At 45.3% G+C, this 18,057-nt stretch overlaps 1 protein-coding gene across 1 annotated transcript in view; it reads right to left on the bottom strand.

The window, feature by feature from the left end:
- Positions 1–18,057, bottom strand: part of CACNA2D3 (calcium voltage-gated channel auxiliary subunit alpha2delta 3) — an 858,555-nt gene that overhangs the window by 70,988 nt on the left and 769,510 nt on the right. The window contains exons 28-30 of the mRNA XM_042979174.1: positions 17,485–17,529; positions 9,916–9,978; positions 6,696–6,766 (exon numbers count right to left, since the gene is read on the bottom strand). Of these exons, the coding sequence (XP_042835108.1) occupies positions 6,696–6,766; positions 9,916–9,978; positions 17,485–17,529 (179 nt within the window). The remainder of the gene's footprint in view (positions 1–6,695; positions 6,767–9,915; positions 9,979–17,484; positions 17,530–18,057) is intronic.

The following is an 18,057-nucleotide window of genomic DNA, read 5'->3' as shown; positions in this document are numbered from 1 at the left end:
GGACCATGAAGTAACCTTGAGTTTAAATGCCAATGGAGGAAGGTAGAAAAAAAAGATATGGTCATGGGTCTGTGAAGACAACAAATTTGTATTTTCAGACTTCCTTCATGAAAAAGAGAAAAAGGCTCCCATGTTCTCTAGCCCCTTGTTATTCTAGAACTTCCTATTATTTCTAGTAGAACTAACTCCTAACTGATATATTGGACTCTAAGTTTGAGAAACTTTCTTTTACTACCTCTTGGAGCAGAATAAGCATAAATGTGAACAAATATTTCCATAAGAAATACTTCAGTCTGCTCCAACTAGGGGAAAAGACGTGTGGGGATTAGGTAAACGTGGTCTGCCATCTGGAATCTGAGAGACAACAGTTCACATTCCATGTCCCCCACTCACTACTGTGGGTGAACTTGGACAAGTTACTCACATGCTCAGCCACCACTTGCAGGTCTTCATGGTCAAAGGGAAATAATGACAGTAGTAACTTCGTGGAGTTGTTATAGGGATTAATTAAGGTAATACACGTAAACTCCTTGGAATAATGCCCGTCCTGTACTTAATATTCAGTAAATGAGGCCTGCTGCTATTATGATGAGGACGAGGGCAGCTTTCTTCCTGTTGTCATTGGGGATGCTCAGGCAGGCAGCTTGAGGATTTTAAAGAGTGATGCACTGGAGTTCTCATGTCTCTGCCTTCCAGAAAGTTTGGCTCAGAAACACACTTGTTCAAGCCAATCTGTCTTCTTGTTCCCTTCAATGCCACCTCTGACAAAGCATACTTCTGTGGAAACGGTCAGGTCAACAGGAAGCCGGGAAGCCATTACATTCGTTACATGAGTGTTGAGTATTAGACATTGGGGGGCAGTCGGCATGAGAGAGCAGCCATCCAAACATAACAGGCTTCTCCTTTCACACTCTCTAGACTGAAAGGCCAGGACATTGGCTGAAATGCAGCGTGATTACCAAGGACAGGGAAAGCTGCAGTCACCGGCCACGGAGCCTGTACGGTTCCATCATGTAGAGACAGGAGAAGAAACGTCCCAAGTCCTGAAGTCTACCTGACGTGTCACCTTTCTAGAAAGGCAATTTAGAGAGCAGAAGGAGCCACCACAGGGAATTCTGCACAAGCCAACTATGTTCATGAATGTGTGGGGCGAGGTGAGGAAGACATTCACCAGGCCCCATAGGGAAAATGTGGTGGTGGAGGGGTGAGAGCTCAGGCATGTTGCACCAAGCACATAACACAAACAAAACCGTATAAAGCAAAACACACACAGCCAAGACGGAGAGGACCTATCAGTAGCTCCCAAAGCAAAAACAGATTATTAGCAAGCGGTCCGTTTCTCTGCAAACCAAAGGCCAGGCAGGACCGATTGGTCTTTGCTTCCTCAAGCTGAATTCGATACACAAAGAACAAAGGAAGACCTTTTGGCAGAAACCACAAAGATAAAGTTTGGTAAAAGTACGCATTACTCCATTTAACCTCCACCTGCAGGTATACACATCCTTCTTTCAGTTCTATCTTGCTACTGAGAAAACTGAAAGTTAGTGAGTGAATGCTGACCAATGTCAGACAACTCCAAAGTGGACAGCACCTGGAATGGTACCCTGGTGCTCTTAACTTAGTATGTCTTGACCCTAGCCATGCATGAGAAGCACGTGGATACTTTCAAAGAGCATAAGTGCCTAGGCTCCATCCCCAGATGAATTTCATATGAATCTTTGGGGGTGCAGCCTGAGCACAGGCGTGTTTTAATAGCTCTCCAGTGAGGGGTACCTGGGTGGGTTGAGCAGCTGACTCTTGATCTCAGCTTAGGTCATGATCCCAGGGTTGTGGAATCTAGCCCCACATGGGGCTCTGCACTGAGCTTGGAGCCTGCTTGGGATATTCATTCTCTCTCTCTCTCTCTCTCTCTCTCTCTCTCTCTCTCTCCCCGCCCTTCTGCCCCCCTTCCCTGCTTGAATGCTTTTTCTCTCGAAAGAAAGAAAGAAAGAAAGAAAGAAAGAAAGAAAGAAAGAAAGAAAGAAAGAAAGGCACCCACGTGGTTCAGTTGGTTACATGTCTGACCCTTGATTTCGGCTCAGGTCATGATCTCAGGGTTTGTGGGACTGAGCCTTGCACAGGGCTCTGCGCTGACAGGGTGGAGCCTGCTTGGGATTCTCTGTCTTCCTCTCTCTCTGCCCCCCCACCCCCCGTTCATTTGCACATGCACGCACATGGGCACACGCAATGCACTCTCTCTCTCTCTCAAAATAAATAAGCATTAAAAATAAATAAATAAAAGCAAAAGCTCTCCAGGGATGCTGATTGAGTCCAGGCCCACAGGCCCATCCCCAAGGCTGTGCTGTGGAGGTTAACTGTTGCACAGTAACCAGCTCTGGGGAGTTTTAATGATTAAAAAAAAGAAGAAAATGAAAAAAGAAAAAGATCAGACATTTGGAGCTATTATCTAAGAGCTAATCTCACATCCTGTCCACAATACTCTGCAATCTGCCGAGCAATTTCACATACTTTGTTTTAGCTAATTCTCACAAAATCCCATAAGGTCCATATTTGGGTGAGGAAGAAACTGAGGCTGGGAGACGGGGAGTCTGTGCAAGGCCACACACGGCGATTCTGGTGCTCAACCTAGAGTCCTCTTAGCTCAAGTGCAGTGTGTCAAAGAGGCCCCATCAGGAACCATGGATACTCTCCTATCTATCTATACGTATATAAAATATCATTTTATATATAAAACATATATACATACATTTTCAATTCTCCTGGATATTTGACATTGAATTTGAATCACTGGGGACAAGAAGTGGGGGAGACACATGAATTCTAAGAAAAATCCTTTGAAACTAGGTGTTGTCTTAGTAATCCGAAGAGGGGTGACATCACTGCCAATGACAAGAGAGAGAACCATGGGGTGTGGATTTTGAGAAATAGGATGCAAGGCTCTTACTGGCCGTGAACGTGAGTTCAAAAGAAAAATAGCTATGCTGGGAAACCCTACATGAGTCACCATTCCGGGGAGTCTACTTACTCTCTGTGATAAGAACAAAGAAGTATTTGAAGTTCTCTGTCTGGATTTCAACGCAAAAAGCTGACCAGGCACATGGTAGATCTCATGAGAAAATACACGAAGCCTGAAAACATGGTTTGGTTTAAAGATTTATCAACTTCAGCTAAAAGAAATCTGGGTGATGCTATCACTCAGCTGGCCTCCCATCCTCAAAGTCCTGCTTGCCCTGATAAGACACTGCTGAGCCAACATCTTCCTCAAGCTCCCCTTCACTTCTCAAACAGAACAGGAAGAAGATCCATGCACAACTCAATGCTACTCTACACAGAACCAGGTTAAGGGCAGACACTAGAAAATTCTCTCTGAGCTCAAACTGCAGGCTGTTTGAATCCAGCTCTGTTACACAGAGACTTAGGGCAGCTTCTTAACCTTTCTAAGCCTCATTATTTCCATCTGTAAAATGGGTATATTTATACCCAGGGCCAGCGTCATGGGCATACAGCCTGTGTCATTGCACAAAACCCTGTACTTGGAAGGGCCCCAGGCTTCGTTGAATATTCTGCTGTTGGCGGTCTTGAAATTCTTAATAGGTTTTGAACAAGGGACCCCGGATTTTCAGTTTGCACTGGACTCTACAAATTATGCAGCTGGTCCTGTTTATACCTGCCCCACAGAGTACTGGAAAGTGCTGCAAGAGGTAAGATCTGTCAGGTGCAGCTCAGGTCTGGTGGGGGGTAGGTGCTCCTGGAAGGTAGCCACTGTGACCATTACTTTCACACTGCTGAAGCTATTAGTATGTTATTTGGCCCATCATACTATGTCACACGTAAGCTGGGTAGACAGAGTCAAGTCAAAGACTGAGCTAAAGTGACAACGAATGACCATTTTGTCTCTTAGATTATCTGCACACACTGCCATGGAACCTTCTTGAAGCTCCCTTGAGTTGGTAATTTGCAGAAATCTGTGGCTTCCTTCCCATCCCCATGGTGCTGTAGACACAGAAGCGGATATTCTTTCCCTCTGATGATGCTGCTAAGTAGAACGGCCATCCGGTCACCAGATAAGTGAATACACAATCAAGGCAAGAGTCCACTGTCATGTAAACAAGCATCATCTTGCTTTAGAGAGAGAGGCGGCAAATCTGGACCAGGGGAGAGAGACAAAGGGAAGGAGACAGAGGGGGATGGTGTTCTCTCCTGTGAGCTCTTTCTGGAGAAGGTGGTTTGTAGGGTTCTTGTCCGTGAAACTCATGTTTTAGGACTGGATACAACCAGATCAAATCAAGAAACCTTGTGCCATCCTGGCACTGTCCAAGACACTGAGAGGAGAGAAGATGGGAAGTCAGTGAATTCAGGGAATGGGTCCTGGGCTTTTCCCCAGGTTCAATCACGTCCCCAAAGCAATTCAGCCTCCAGGCATCCTGTGTTCCGGGGTGGGGCTCGCTTTCACGGGGACCACAGCTTCTGTTCCAGAGCACCATCAGGTACTTTGGGCTACCTCTTTTCAGTGCTGCTGAAATACAGGCCTTCCCTGAACAAAACGACTGTCACCCTTATGCTCTGAGGACACACTGCTTGCTGTAAAAGGCAGGGGCACCGCAGCACCCCCAACGCTGGAGGCCCCCTCGCCAGGCAGCGTGGGAAGCCTTCCGTGAGGTGTGTGGATGCAGAAGGAGCACCACCTGGTGCCAAGCAGAAAGCGAAGCCAAGACTGAGCAAAGATCCGCAGCGATACAAATCACAGCAGCAGCTAGCCATCACTGAGCCCTTAATATATGCCAGGCACTGGGTACGGGCCTTCTGCTTATTATTACCCCATTAACTCTGACAGCATCCCATGGAAGTAATTATTATTATCACCTTCATTTTCCACATAAGGAAACCAAAGCTTGGAGAGGTAACTTGACTCAGTTCTAAGGCACGCAGCTAGTAAATGTCAGAGTCTGGATTTGAATCCAATCCATCTGACTCCAAAACATAAACATAAACTCCCATTGCTCTGGTGGCCCCTGTGAGGGCCCCTTCAAAGAAGCCCATGATCACTGTCAGCTAACTCCCAGAGGACAACAGATACTGTTACACTTGTGTCAAGTCCCTACTCCTTCCCTTTTCTCAAATATGTTAGCTACTCTCACAGCAAAAGAAAGTTCTAGATTCATGCCAACCATGCTTCAATCACATGAAGGAGAAGACTGGGGATTTACAATCCTACTACAACCTTTCTCTTTCTCCCACCAAGCTTTTTGAAAGGAATATCCAAGAGGGAAAAGGAAAAAAAAAAAAAAAAGATTTTGTTAAAGAAGTTGAAAAATATGCTTTTGAATGAGAAACACGTGTGTGATTATTCTCATCTTTTGTCTTCCCCCACCGAGTCGAAAGCAAACTAACAGGACACAAATGCACACACATCCACGTCAAGATAGGAACAACCAGTGGTGCCCTGCAGGGCAGACAATCCAGACGCTGCCCTGGGAAGCTTTAAGAAGCGCTGGAAAACTCCACAGCAACCCAAGCCCACCTCCAAGCAGGGTTTTCAAGCACGTGTAGCAAAAGAGGAAAACACTGCACTTGAATTTTAAGAAAGGGAATTGAACACTCGCGGCAGGCAGGCTGGGGGCAGGCAAGTGAGTGTCAGAGAGCGCAGAAGTGCTGGAGTTATGCCAGTTTTTTATATCATTTCTTTTTTCCCCTCCTTCTGGCACAAACAAGCTATGGAATCTCAAAAATTGGGTCATCATTTTTGAATTCCCTGCTTTCAGCACAGCGCTCAGTTGGTCTTGTTGACTGGCTCAAAAGTCCGATTTCCTGAGCTAACACTTCCTGGCCATTCAGCTGCACGGAGTAATGACTAGGGGCCTGCCTTTCCCACCAGCAACAGTGGTTCTCACAGGCGAGCTGAGGTCCATCCTTGTAGTGCCTGCTATTATGTATTTAACGGCATCAAATATTGCCCACGAAAGCACCGCTTCAAAGACTGTCATTTCCTGTTGACTCTGGGGTGGGGTAGGGGACATTACTGACATCCTGATCTCCTTGGGGAGATGGCTTTTCCCATAGGCTTTGGTGTCCCCCAAAGCATGGCCATCCTGCCCAGGAGAGAGTGGGGCCAAGCGGAAGCTGTCATACACAAGCTTCACTTAGGGTCAGTGACAGCGCTCACGACCGAGGTGCCAGTAGAACTGGGCACCATCTGGGTTTTCTTCTAGCAGCAGATTTTAACTTCCCTCCATCTGGGGGCAGGTTTTGAGACCTTTCACTTGATTTTCCAAAATTATATCGGCAGGTGTCTGTCACTTTGTATCCCCCATTTCCAGATTTCTAGCAGCCTTCCCCAGTTTGCCAATGTGAGACAAAATACAGTCCTCCTTTTTAGCCAGCGGAAAACATTTCCTATGTCTTTGCAGCCACTTGCTTGAGACTGCTATCATTGCGTCCCAGCGAAGGCTCTGACTCCAGTATTGGCCTCCAATAAACCCTATTCTGGGTGAACAGGAAACCCATTGTGAGCTGAGTTTCTGTGACTCTTAACACTCATGCAAGAGGCATCGAATTTCAGCAAGATCTTCTGAAGTATGAACACCCGTACAAACCAGGCAGGGGTCACGTCTGGGCTTGCTTTATTTGACCTTGGTTCGTTTTATTTTATTTAGGCAAACTTTTCCAGGGGGCGCAGGGGACCATAAAATCCTTACCTTTTAAAGGAGCCCATTGTTAACAGTTTGTTCATCACGGCCCCTTCGACCTCGCCAAAAAAGTCTCCAGTCTGCGGGGAAGAAAAGAAGACCCAGGAGGAAGTATAGATAAACAATGTGCCCAAACACCAGAGAATAGAAACGGGCGCAGCTCTGTGTTCTGGAGCAAAAGGCGCTGTCACATTAAAGTGGAGTATGTCCTCACAATCAGTAGAAGTGGTGGGATTACGCAGCAGACTAGAAAGCTGACGGGAAGGTTCCACCGTACGCAGCACGTGCAAAGAGCGCCGGCTTTGCAAACCGCATGCGGAGCGCTGGAACTGAAATGCACACGCATGCGCGCGCACACGCGCACAGACATGCGCGCACACACGCCCCCCCCCCCCCACCCGGATGCAGTAAGCCTTCATCTGCGCTCAGTCTCTTGTGATTAAAACCCTACTTCGTAGAAAGAAACAGGCTATGAGAGGGCTTCCCAAGAAGTAATAAAAAGAATTGTTTATAATTCCTGGATGACCTGTTTAGGGAAATGTAGCCGTCCTCTTCATCGGCCCTATAAATCTCCTGCTGTTGAGAATGCATCTATTCTCAAAATCACTTTCTGAAGAGCACTCGCAATTGTGTCCCTGGGCAGTTACCATGTGGACAAATCAGGCAGCCCAGGGTCCAGCCCCTTGAAGAGGCTTAATCAGACCTCTAATGGCTCACCCCTACGTCCCCAGGGCATTTAGGGCGTAGCAGCCCTTCCCCACCACCTGATTGATGTTTTTGCCTCAGACCAGCAGCTCTTGGTGTTGGCTGAGATTTGCATACTCTGAATGGTGGGATGAAAAATTAACGTCCTTGCCCATCCCTCCAGGCTCTTGGAGCCACAGTCCTCCAGGTCTCCTGGGAGAGGGTGTAGGCAGTACAGCTGAAAAGAGCTTGGGACAACAGCCTTCTTCTGCCAACACCCTGGAATGAGCCAGTGTAGACCAGTAGAGAACCCCCATGTCTACGGTGGGTGCTCTAAGGATTTATAACTTCTGTGTGGGGTGAGTGGAGGGCATTACCGTCAGAGCCTGAATTAATAAATTCCATAGGCTTTGTATTAGCTAAATCCCGATTCAAATTACAACTGAGTGACCTCAAGCATGCTCCTGGGAGTTTTCAGGCAGAAAGGCATAGAAAGACTTTGTCAGAAAGTCACGAAAGAGAAGAGGAAGAAGAAGGAAATGACATTTCACTGACTAAATATGGAGCATTGCCTCTTTCATTCCAGGGACAATCGGAATCTTTTGCAAAGTCTATGAGTGTGTGCTGCAGCGAGGAGCTAGGACATTTGTATTTTGTGTGTGTCAATATGCCAGTGTCAATGGAACTGGTTGTTAGATGAAGAACCACCCTAATTGGGGTGCAGGAAACCAGACAACATCAAACAAAGTCAGGCAGAGCAGGCCAGCTGGCTCCCTGGGCAACGCTGCAGGGCTGTCCCAGGGAGAGATCCAGCAGGGAGCAGAGCGCACGTGCAGGCCTGGACTGGGTAGGAGTGGATCACGCTGTGGGCCGGTCGAGAACCCCCAGGGACCAGGCTCCTATCTCAGCCCTCCATCATCCTGGTGGGAGGACAGGGTTCCTCCTCAAAGGTGGTTAATTTGGATTCCTGCCCCACTGACTCTTGAAAGTTTGGGTTTTTTTTCTCCCAGCCAAACAGGCATATTACCATAGGCCTCTGGGCTCTTACACCCTCTCAGACTGGCTTTACGTCATGAGCTCACTCCTATCTGATCTTTACCAACTGTCCAATGTCCAGTGATGGTGAGCATCCGAGGAGACAGGCTGTGGGCAGTTTAATTTCTAACATTGTAGCTTTTCTCTCATCACAGGTGCATTTAAGATTCCCACAACATTTTCGTGGATAAGAAGGGAAATTCAAGCACAATTCCACATGTGACCCAGAGCCAGTTCTGATAAATTAACAAGGCACTGAGGTCAGACTCCTTAGCAACTTAAGGACAATTAACTAATTTATTTAGGCATTAATAGCCCTATCGTAGTGTTGACTGCTAAAAACTTTCAAATGATTTAAATGGGACTTCATTATAAAATGGCTGTCAATCATCCTTTTACAGAGCCCACCAGGAGGCTCAGGCAGGTAATGTGAGGCGCCCCCACCCCCAAACTAGTGAAGGAAGAGAGCACGTCCCAGAGACCATGCACCTCCTTCTCTAATGTTCCTTTATCATGCCACCCTGCTAAACACATCCGTATTTTACCATCTCTGAATAGGCTAATTTAATTTCTAATTGCAGAACAAGTTTTTCTGTGCATAGTTTTAAAGGAGAAACCTGGGGCACGCTGGCAGCTCAGCTGGTTCAGCATCTGACTCTTGATTTCTGCTCAGGGCATGATCTCATGGTTAGTGAGTTCGAGCCCCGTGTCTGGCTCTGTGCACTGACCACATACAGCCTGCTTGGGGTTCTCTTCCCCCACCCACCACCCCCTCAAAATGAATAAATAAACTTTAAAAAAGACAGAGAAACCTGTTTTCTCCATTACAATGCTATTGTTTTGAACTCTTATTTTGATTTCCAAACACAGTGGAGATTTCTGGAGATTTCTGTTCTTGGCCCCATTGCTGAGTGTCTTCCCATATCTTTTCCCTTGCCTCTCACACTGTGTACAGCTCAGTCAAATGAAGAAAATTTCTTCTCTCTTTCTGGATCCTTTTCCCTCAGTGTTGAGTGTTGACAGCCCAAGTTAATCCCTGAACCCAGATAACTGATTTTTAAAAAGCAAAAACCAGAAAGAAAGTCATAAGGAATAATTATACTGGAATGTGTGTGTGTGTGTGTGTGTGTGTGTGTGTGTGTGGTGTATATATATGGAAAAAGTATTTAAATATCAAAAGGAGGAAACCTCCTTCAAATTGTCCAAACTCTTTAAGGCACCTCTACTTTTGAGGCAAAGTGTTCTACAAATTGAACATTTTATGAGTGAGAAAGCAGACCCTGGGCTCTGCCCCACCCCCACCCCCCAACTGGGAGGTAAAAACTCTTTGGGGCCTGCTGAGAAGCAGGCTGTGATATTTTTAGAGGGACAGAAATAAGGGTTAATAATCTCCTGCTATTACTTCTTAAATATAGATCATTGTCTCAAAGTTTTAACACCATCCTTTGTTCCCCTCACCTACGCCCATCCTGAGCTCCTTACTTTGAGTTGGTTGAAATTTCTCACTCACCTGGGTGTAGTCTTCAGACACCAGAATAAACCCATTATTGTCTATGAGGTAACAGTTCACAGTCTAGAAAAGAAAAAATACCACAGTTTCAACTTTGGATCCTCCGACTGCTTTTACACAAAATGACGTACTTCCAACCTGAGAGAAACCTACTGTAGGTTGTTTGGGGGGAAATTGGAAATGCCTGTTGGCTCTAGGAGTTGAGGCCATGGTTAAGCTAACCCCAGTGTTTACTTTGCAAAACTGACAAACAAAAACAAAACACTAAGCAAGGCTTGAACATCCCAGATTAGGATAAAAAGAATACATGTTAAAAAATTAATTACAATTTATCTTCCTTCCCCCACCCCCCACCCCCACCCCTTTCTATGACCTGAAGACTATTTCCCAGGAACAAAGTGTTCACAGGCCCCGAGCCTGCATGCGTCGTGGCTGAAATGCAGGCTGTTTTGAAAGCAAAACGCCAGCACAATGTCATTACCCTAATGATGTATTAATGAAAACACTGTGTCGGCTCAGAAGACCATCAGGGGACCAGGTAATATTTTTTAATTTGTTCATAGACTTAGGCAGGGGGGAAGGGGCAGACTTCTGTTAAAGGGGCCCCTCAGGCCTCCTAAAGGTTTTCAAACTGTGTTTTTAATTGGGAGCTGGATTTGGGGGCAGGGCTGTTAGCTTTTGGTAGCTCAGACTTATGAATTGTAGACAGCAAGGTAAACCCAAACCTCTGCTTCCCCCACAGTACTTTAATCTCAAGTGAATGATTTGCTACAGGCTAAGTTTTAATTACAGTGCTGTGGGGTTTAAACTTAAGGTTTAATTCCATCCTTGATGTAACTCAGTTTCTATTTATTGCAGCTTTACATACCGACTGCAACATTTAATTTGTAACATATCTTTACCCTGAGCTAAACTCCCCCTAGCCCCGGGCCACCACAGGGCTGGTGTTTTCTGGGACATTTGCCTATCTGTGGAGTTGTTTTCAGGCAGGCACAAAAGTCCAGCAATGAGTTGGTCCGAAAGTTTCATCCTTTATTACTAGGTCGTGGTGGGGAATCAGCAGAAACTTAAAAGCCATGCTGGCACCTTTTATAAAAGAGTTGGCTGCTTTGGTGAGTAATCGGGGTTTTCTCGGTTGTCCAAAGAAGGTTGAATGAATGACTTGGGTAACCAGGTTGCACTCTTGCTATTTGAAGAAGCTCTTTAGCTGTATGGACACTACTTGGGCCCTGTTGGGTGGGAATCTTGAGAAACCTTCTCCATCTTTTGAAGATAGCATTATGAAAGCAATCCCATAGAGCTGCGCCATCCAACATGGCAGCCGTTAGCTATATGCAGATTTAAATTTAATTTTTTTGTGAATTAAAACTCAATAAAATTAAATATCTAGTTCTTTGGGTGCATTAGTCACATTTCAAGTGCTTTGCACTACCTTGGCTGGTGATTATACCTATGGACATTTCCATCACTGTAGAAAGTTCTCTTGGACAGCAATGCTGTAGATTACACTAGTACTCCTATGAGTTTTAAGCCAGGCTCCCCTGGGTCATGTTAGACAAATCCATATCTTTGTTTATTTGAATGTCATGATCCTTTACTGAAGCAAAGGGAGGCTAACCTCCATTCCATTAATAAATATACAAGAACAGAATTGGCCTCCACGTGTGGGTATTGACTAAATCCTCCCAGTTCAGAGAGAATCAAAGTCATCATACCCACCTCCACCCCTAATTATAAAATTAGTTTCCACTCAAACATGCCTAGCCAATGAGTACTCTTGCTATTACAGGGTGACTACCTCTCCGTCTAATGTTGTAAATAATGGATAGTACAAAGCAGGTACAAGGCCAATAGATATAAAAGTCAACTGAAAATCTTGAGAAAGAAGGATGCTTCCATGAAGTCCATGACAGTGATGCTGGCGATAGCTCCAATCACACGGGAAGACACTGGCAGGTTAGACTATCCCAGAGCAATCTCCCAGAGCTCTGCTAGCCTATAGTCTACACATGCACTACTGATCCAGTCATGTGGGTCACATTAGTCTACATCCTACCAGAAATAATTGAAAGAGGAACAAGAGGGCCAGCCAAGGCTCCTGGAGGATTATATGCTTCAGCTTCCACTTTCCTCACAGGTGCCTCAGATTTTGCTCCAACATAGTGGGTGGGCTCCTGGGTAAGGACTGAGGTATGACACTTGTTTCTTCTACACCAAGTACAAATTGGCATTTACTTCTCGGGCTATGTTTCCATTTAACATTTTTTTTTCATTCATTTCTCTCCCCCCCCCCCCCCCCCCCCCCCCCCCCCCCCCCCCCCCCCCCCCGCTCCAGCTCCCCCTTAAGTTAGGATTCCATGACAGGAACTTGGTGGCAGAGAAGACCATGCTTATTGATGGGTAGCTTTGAATTTCATGTTTGCACTGATTATAAAAATACTTGGTCACCCTTTTAAGCAAGAAACAGAATGGCCAAGGTTGTGATACAAATCACTGAAAAAAAAAACCAAGGTCAAAATCAAGGATGCTGTATCATTAATGTGACTATGATGATTTCCTGAAGAGGCAGCCTTACCAGCAAGTGCTTAGATTAAATGATTACTGGGAAGTGTGGTGTAGGTGAGTTGGCCCATGGACTTAGGTGAGCAGAGTACCAGGTTATGGGGCAGTAAGGACAGAATTGCCAGATTCCAGTCTGATCAACTGTTTTCTCTATGTCTCTTTACAACAATTAATATTCAGTTGTCTTCTCCATACTCCTTTTCCTCCAATAAAAGAAAATAGAGGAGATATTTTCTCAGTTTTCTGTCACTATGCTACTTTCCCCACAAACTAAGCCAAGCATCTTAGAAGGTGTCCACTTATCACCCTGTCCTAAGGGTGGACAGTCAGACAGAAGGGCTTGGAGGAAAGAGCTCTACATTTTGACAGATATCGTAAGTGCCTATTCAACAGCCACCTTTGATAAAACATGTAGGGATGAGGTTGTTTGAAAAAAAATGCAGACAGGGAGAAAGAGAGGCAGAGAGAACTTGATTTCCTTAAAAAAAAAAAAACAAAAAAAAACCTTTCTTGATGATGATTGGATAAGTCAAGATTGCTCAGAGAGGTCTGATTCCTGTCCCAAAGGCAGATCAGGTAGATACCTGAGGTTAGAGGCCATGGGAATTGGGCAGTCACAGGTGGTAAGGAAAGGCAATGAGGAAGGGTACTTGGGAGTAGGAAACACAGCACCAAGGCTGTGTTAACCGGAAGGTGGTTTTAGCCCCCAGGCTAACACATCCACTTCAGAATCAGAGACTCCGACCAATTGCTATCAGTTGACCTTGAGCAAAGTCTTTACCACTGTGAGTCTCAGGTTTCTTACCTAAAAGGTGGAGCTAGCAAGAACCCTTTGTTAGGTTGCTGAGAAGATTAAATGAGAGAGTGCAAAGTGCTGAGCACAGTGTAAGGTGCACGGGGCACAGTAAGTCGTCAAAAACCTGTGCTTGCATCCACTCAGCAAACAGTGTTTATTGATCACCTACTATGCGCCATTTTTATCCTAATTAGTATCCTAATGCTATGAATTTAGAGTTCCTCAGAAAGGGAAGCTGTTCCATTGTTCATAGCAAGAGGTTGTGCAGGCAGGTAGGCTGAACTTTGTTGCTTTCTGTTTAACCTTTTTCTTTTGGGGGATGCCTTCTGCCTGGTTTGGTTGGTGCAGGCTGAGCAATGATTTGAAACAACTCACTTAGAAGCCAAGTCTCATACTGCCTGTTGTTTTCATTTGTGGGGAGAGAGAGGAAGAGAGACAGAGGGGGAGGGCTGGTTCTTCCATCTGAGGGTAGGGCCTGGGTCTCTGCATTCCAGGTGTGCACTGTAAGGGGTCACTCCTTACTACTTTTCTCCACGTCTCACAATTTCAACCCTAATATTTCAGCTGTAGAGCAGTCTGACCCTTACTTCACACCACATGATGTATCTATTCATCACTGGCCAACTATCTTTATCAAGATACTGTCTTTTAAACAATTTGTTGCAAAGTGGTTATTTTGGAAAGAAGTGCTTGGTAGGATCCCCTGTGCCCTTGCCCTCAATAGCTACTGCACTGACTGTCAAACCCCCTCCTGACTGGAGTCGTTCTAGACATGGAGGCACCAGGTGGCTTGGATTTAGCCCTTCCCGAGTCTGTCCTACTTCGAGGAGACCCTTCAGATTCCAGAGGAAATGCCTACAAGGCCTTACAAAATCCAGTCATTGATTATTATCTTGACTCCTCTGGACAAGCAAGGGTAGCAGCTGCGCTGGAATACGAAGTTTTAGATCCACTCACTGCCCCCAACATCTCCTCCAAATTGCCCCAGTAGGGGAGAACGTTCTCATCTTCCACTCTCCTTGCAAATATTCTGGTGCTCTCATTAGGAGAGGGAGGCTGTTGGAAAGATGAGTGGGAGAAGAAAATGAGAGTGTGAGACAACGGTGCCACAGGTCAGGCTGAGATTAGAGGTGGGCAGGACTTTCCTTCTCCATTTCCATCCGAATGCCAACCACGCTTGCATAGAGTGCAGTAACCTCAGCCACGCCAGTGCCTTGCACATGGTATTCTCTGCCCGTGAAGCTCTTCTCTGGCTTCAGGCACTGTCTTCAATGTCATCTCCTCCCTCTTCAGTTGACCTACATGTTATCTCCTCAGAGAAACCTTCCCAGATCCCCCCTTTCGTTTAATTCACAGCACTTATCACAGTGGATAATCACGTACACTTGTCTTCCCTGCTAATCAGTCAGTTCCAGTAGGAAAGAGGCCATTTCTGACTCTGCTTCCCATTGGATCCCCAGGGGTGACATAAAAGGGCTTAGGAAACATGTCTGGAGGGAATGAATGAGTGTGTGAAGTACTACCTCTGGATCTCTAAAGTTGACATTCACCCAGGATGGAATGGAGCTCCTCCAAAGTCTTCAGTCAGACCCACGGCCAGGCCCTCCAAGTCACATGGCTCAGGCACCGCCTGGGCCAACTAAGGATGTCTACTCTTCCAGATGGGAAGATATCTGGCCATACTGACTCCACCCAGCAGCCCAGGGCACTCCAGCCAGGGCTCAGGGAGTCTACTGATGGAGGGAGACAGAGGGGCTGGAATGGGTCCAAAGCAAAGCGTGTCTGATAAGTCTGAGGGAGTTGGGCCAGGTCTTCAGTGCAGAGGAGAAGCCAGAGCATGTGAACTTAATGAGTCCCCACAGCTGTTTTTAATGGGGACCTCATCACTTGAGGGCAGTTGGGGGAGAGGGAGGGACATGGTCTCAAAGGCTTAATTAAAAGTCATGAAAGGAGAATGAGACATGGAAAGAGTGTGCTGAAAGGTGGGAAGGGACTTTGGTGGGAAAGCAGGACTGGCATTTCCATGTGAAACTATGTCAACTGGTTGCCTGAAGCCAAACTTAGAGTCAAAAATGGGGAATGGATGATAGTTTCACAGTGCAGGATGACGATATTTGAGCATCAGATCAAGTTCAGAAATGAGAGCAAACTCAATGTGTCATTTTCCAAGTACGTGGGCCTTTCCATGACATTCATAGGAGGGCTTATCCCAGTGACTGCTGAAGAAGATCATTAGTGGTGAGGAAGGCATATGTGCTGTGCTCACTGGGCCCAGGGGAGGCTGCCAATACTCCTAGAGGGCATATGCCATTGCTGTCTGAGGTTTTAGATTCAGGGGAGCCACTAACTCTAAGGGAAGAAAAAGTCTGTTGACATTTTTGGTTTATAGCTGACCTTTATTGAGTGTTTACCATTTGCCAGGAACTGTACCATGCATTTTCCATATATTATCTCATTCATTCCTTGCCATTACCCTGTGAGGTGGATATTCCTATCCCCACAGAGAGGTTCAGAAACTTGCTCAAGGTCGACAGCTCATTACTGTCAGAGCCACAATTTCAAGCCGGCTGTTCTAACTCTGCAGCCTGCTCGTTTAACCACCGTGCTATATCACCTGTGAATTCAGTCATTGAACAACAAATAGATAATAGATGTTTCTAACTCTGGTTAGTGGCACCCATTCCCACTTACTTTTATATGTGAGGATGCACAGAGGCAGTGAGGATATAGGAAAATGACTGCCTCAGGTTTTATTCATCAAATTATTTAACTATTCATCCATCTATCCATCCAACTACCCAGGAACCAATCAACCAATCAACTCTCCAAAACACCATCCATCCCACCAGCCAACCAACCATCCATCCAGTCACCCAACTAACCAACAAACTATCCTTAGTTCTCTTGCCATAAATTGGGATTAGTAATTGTACCTACTATATGAGTGAAGGGCTTAACACAGGGTCTCGTGGCACTGATTAATCAATATTATTATTGAGCTATGTTGTCTTGAGCTGAGTACCCCAATATGATAATAAATGTCTCAAAGGCAGAGGAGAGGTTTGAGGCTTCTTGAGTGTCTTCTGAATGGCATTCTCTAACTTACTAGAGGGCATAGATCATAAGGTGTCACAAAATGTTCTTTCCTAAAGGAAAATTATTTTCGATCTGATGGTCAAAGAAAATTGGACTTCTGCTCAAAAGCTAATTGATTGGCTTTTAGTCTTTGGATAGTGATTCATATAACAATGATCTTTGGGGACTGAGCCTTTTGTGTTTAACTTCATCCCGGTTTCCCTTTTATACTTCTCTCCTTGTTTTTGCCTACTTTTTTGAAATATATTCCTAATCTATGCTTTCTGTGTTGACATTATATTTGGTTAGGATTTGTTGAATCCCTGTGGTAACCAGAAGGAATATAAATATGATTATTTATAAGTTCTGGTTTATGTATTGACTAATGTTTTAGTTACTGCAGTGAAAGAAAGGCTACCTGAGCCACCACGGAAGGCCTCTACATACCTGCTTGCTCCAAATCATGGGGCAGAGGGTGTACAGGATTAAATGCTGTGAAAACATAAGTCTGAGGGGTAAATTTATGGCAGTGGTACATTTTTTTTCTCTTATTGCTCACGGGTGGGATTCAAATTCCTCTTCCCAAAAGAGCAACAGAGAGAGAGATAAAAAGAAAGGAAGGGAGGGAAGGAGGTATGGGAGAGAACACTATGCTAGAATAAAAAATCCTGAGTTTTCAACTCCTTACATTTTCATCTCATTTATTACATGAAATTAAGCAAGCCATTTCTCTGATCCTCAGTTTCCCCCTCTGCCAAATGGGATGATCATTCCTACCCATTTGATTGGGTTACTACCAGGATGAGAAGAGATAACATATGGGGCAAAAGCTTTGAGACTTGTCATATGAGCTTCAAATGGCAGCAATTTGTATTATTTCCTATAAAATGCCAAAATTCCAAAAGTGCCATCCGTGGGACATTTAAGCACATTTTTCAAAGTCTTATAAACTATTTCATTAGGGGAAGAAAGAAAAAAAAGAAAGAAAAGAAAGCAAATGTGCTTGAGTTTTTGGAGCTTGGTCCAGAGCAATCTGTCAGACATGGCTCCTTTTACAGAGGCACTTCCTCTTTGAGAAGGCACCCTCTGTCACCTCCCCTTGACCAGGGCAGACACAGGGCCAGGGGCCCTCTTACCTCGTCATCACAGCTGATGGAGCATTTGCCATCCAGAGAGGCACACTGTGGGGTGGGGGGAAAGCAAGGGGAAACGTGTTGTTACTTGGACATTCCAGAATTTGCTATGGCTGCCACTTAATTATTCAAGAACAAGCTATTTCCTTGCCTTTTATGCAAAAACCAAATTTCATCCAAAGGGAATGCTCCAATGGGGCACCTGGGTGTCTCAGTCGGTTAAGCGTCCTCTTGATTTCGGCTCAGGTCATGATCTCATGGTTCGTGGGGTCAAGCCCCATGTTGGGCTCCAGGCTGAGGCTGAGATTCTCTCTCTCCCCACCCCACTCTACCCCTCCCACATGCGCCCACATACTCTCTATCTCTCTCTCAAAAAGAAACAAACAAACAAAGGAAATGCTCCAAGATGAGTATTGTCTGCTTTCCCTAGAATCAATACCAACTCCAAATAGTCATATAAAAGACAATTTTGGGGGGAACTGACTCTTTTTCATTTTAATTTATGTTGCCTATTTTAACTTATGTTGCCATTCAATATTGATATCTTTTTAAGATCTCAAATCTTTGAGTAACAAA

The sequence above is a fragment of the Panthera tigris genome, chromosome A2 (genome assembly GCF_018350195.1).
Source record: "Panthera tigris isolate Pti1 chromosome A2, P.tigris_Pti1_mat1.1, whole genome shotgun sequence".
Classification (NCBI taxonomy): Eukaryota; Metazoa; Chordata; class Mammalia; order Carnivora; family Felidae; genus Panthera; species Panthera tigris.
Note: the sequence above shows the minus strand (reverse complement) of the source record. Positions and strands in the feature narration are given on the sequence as shown.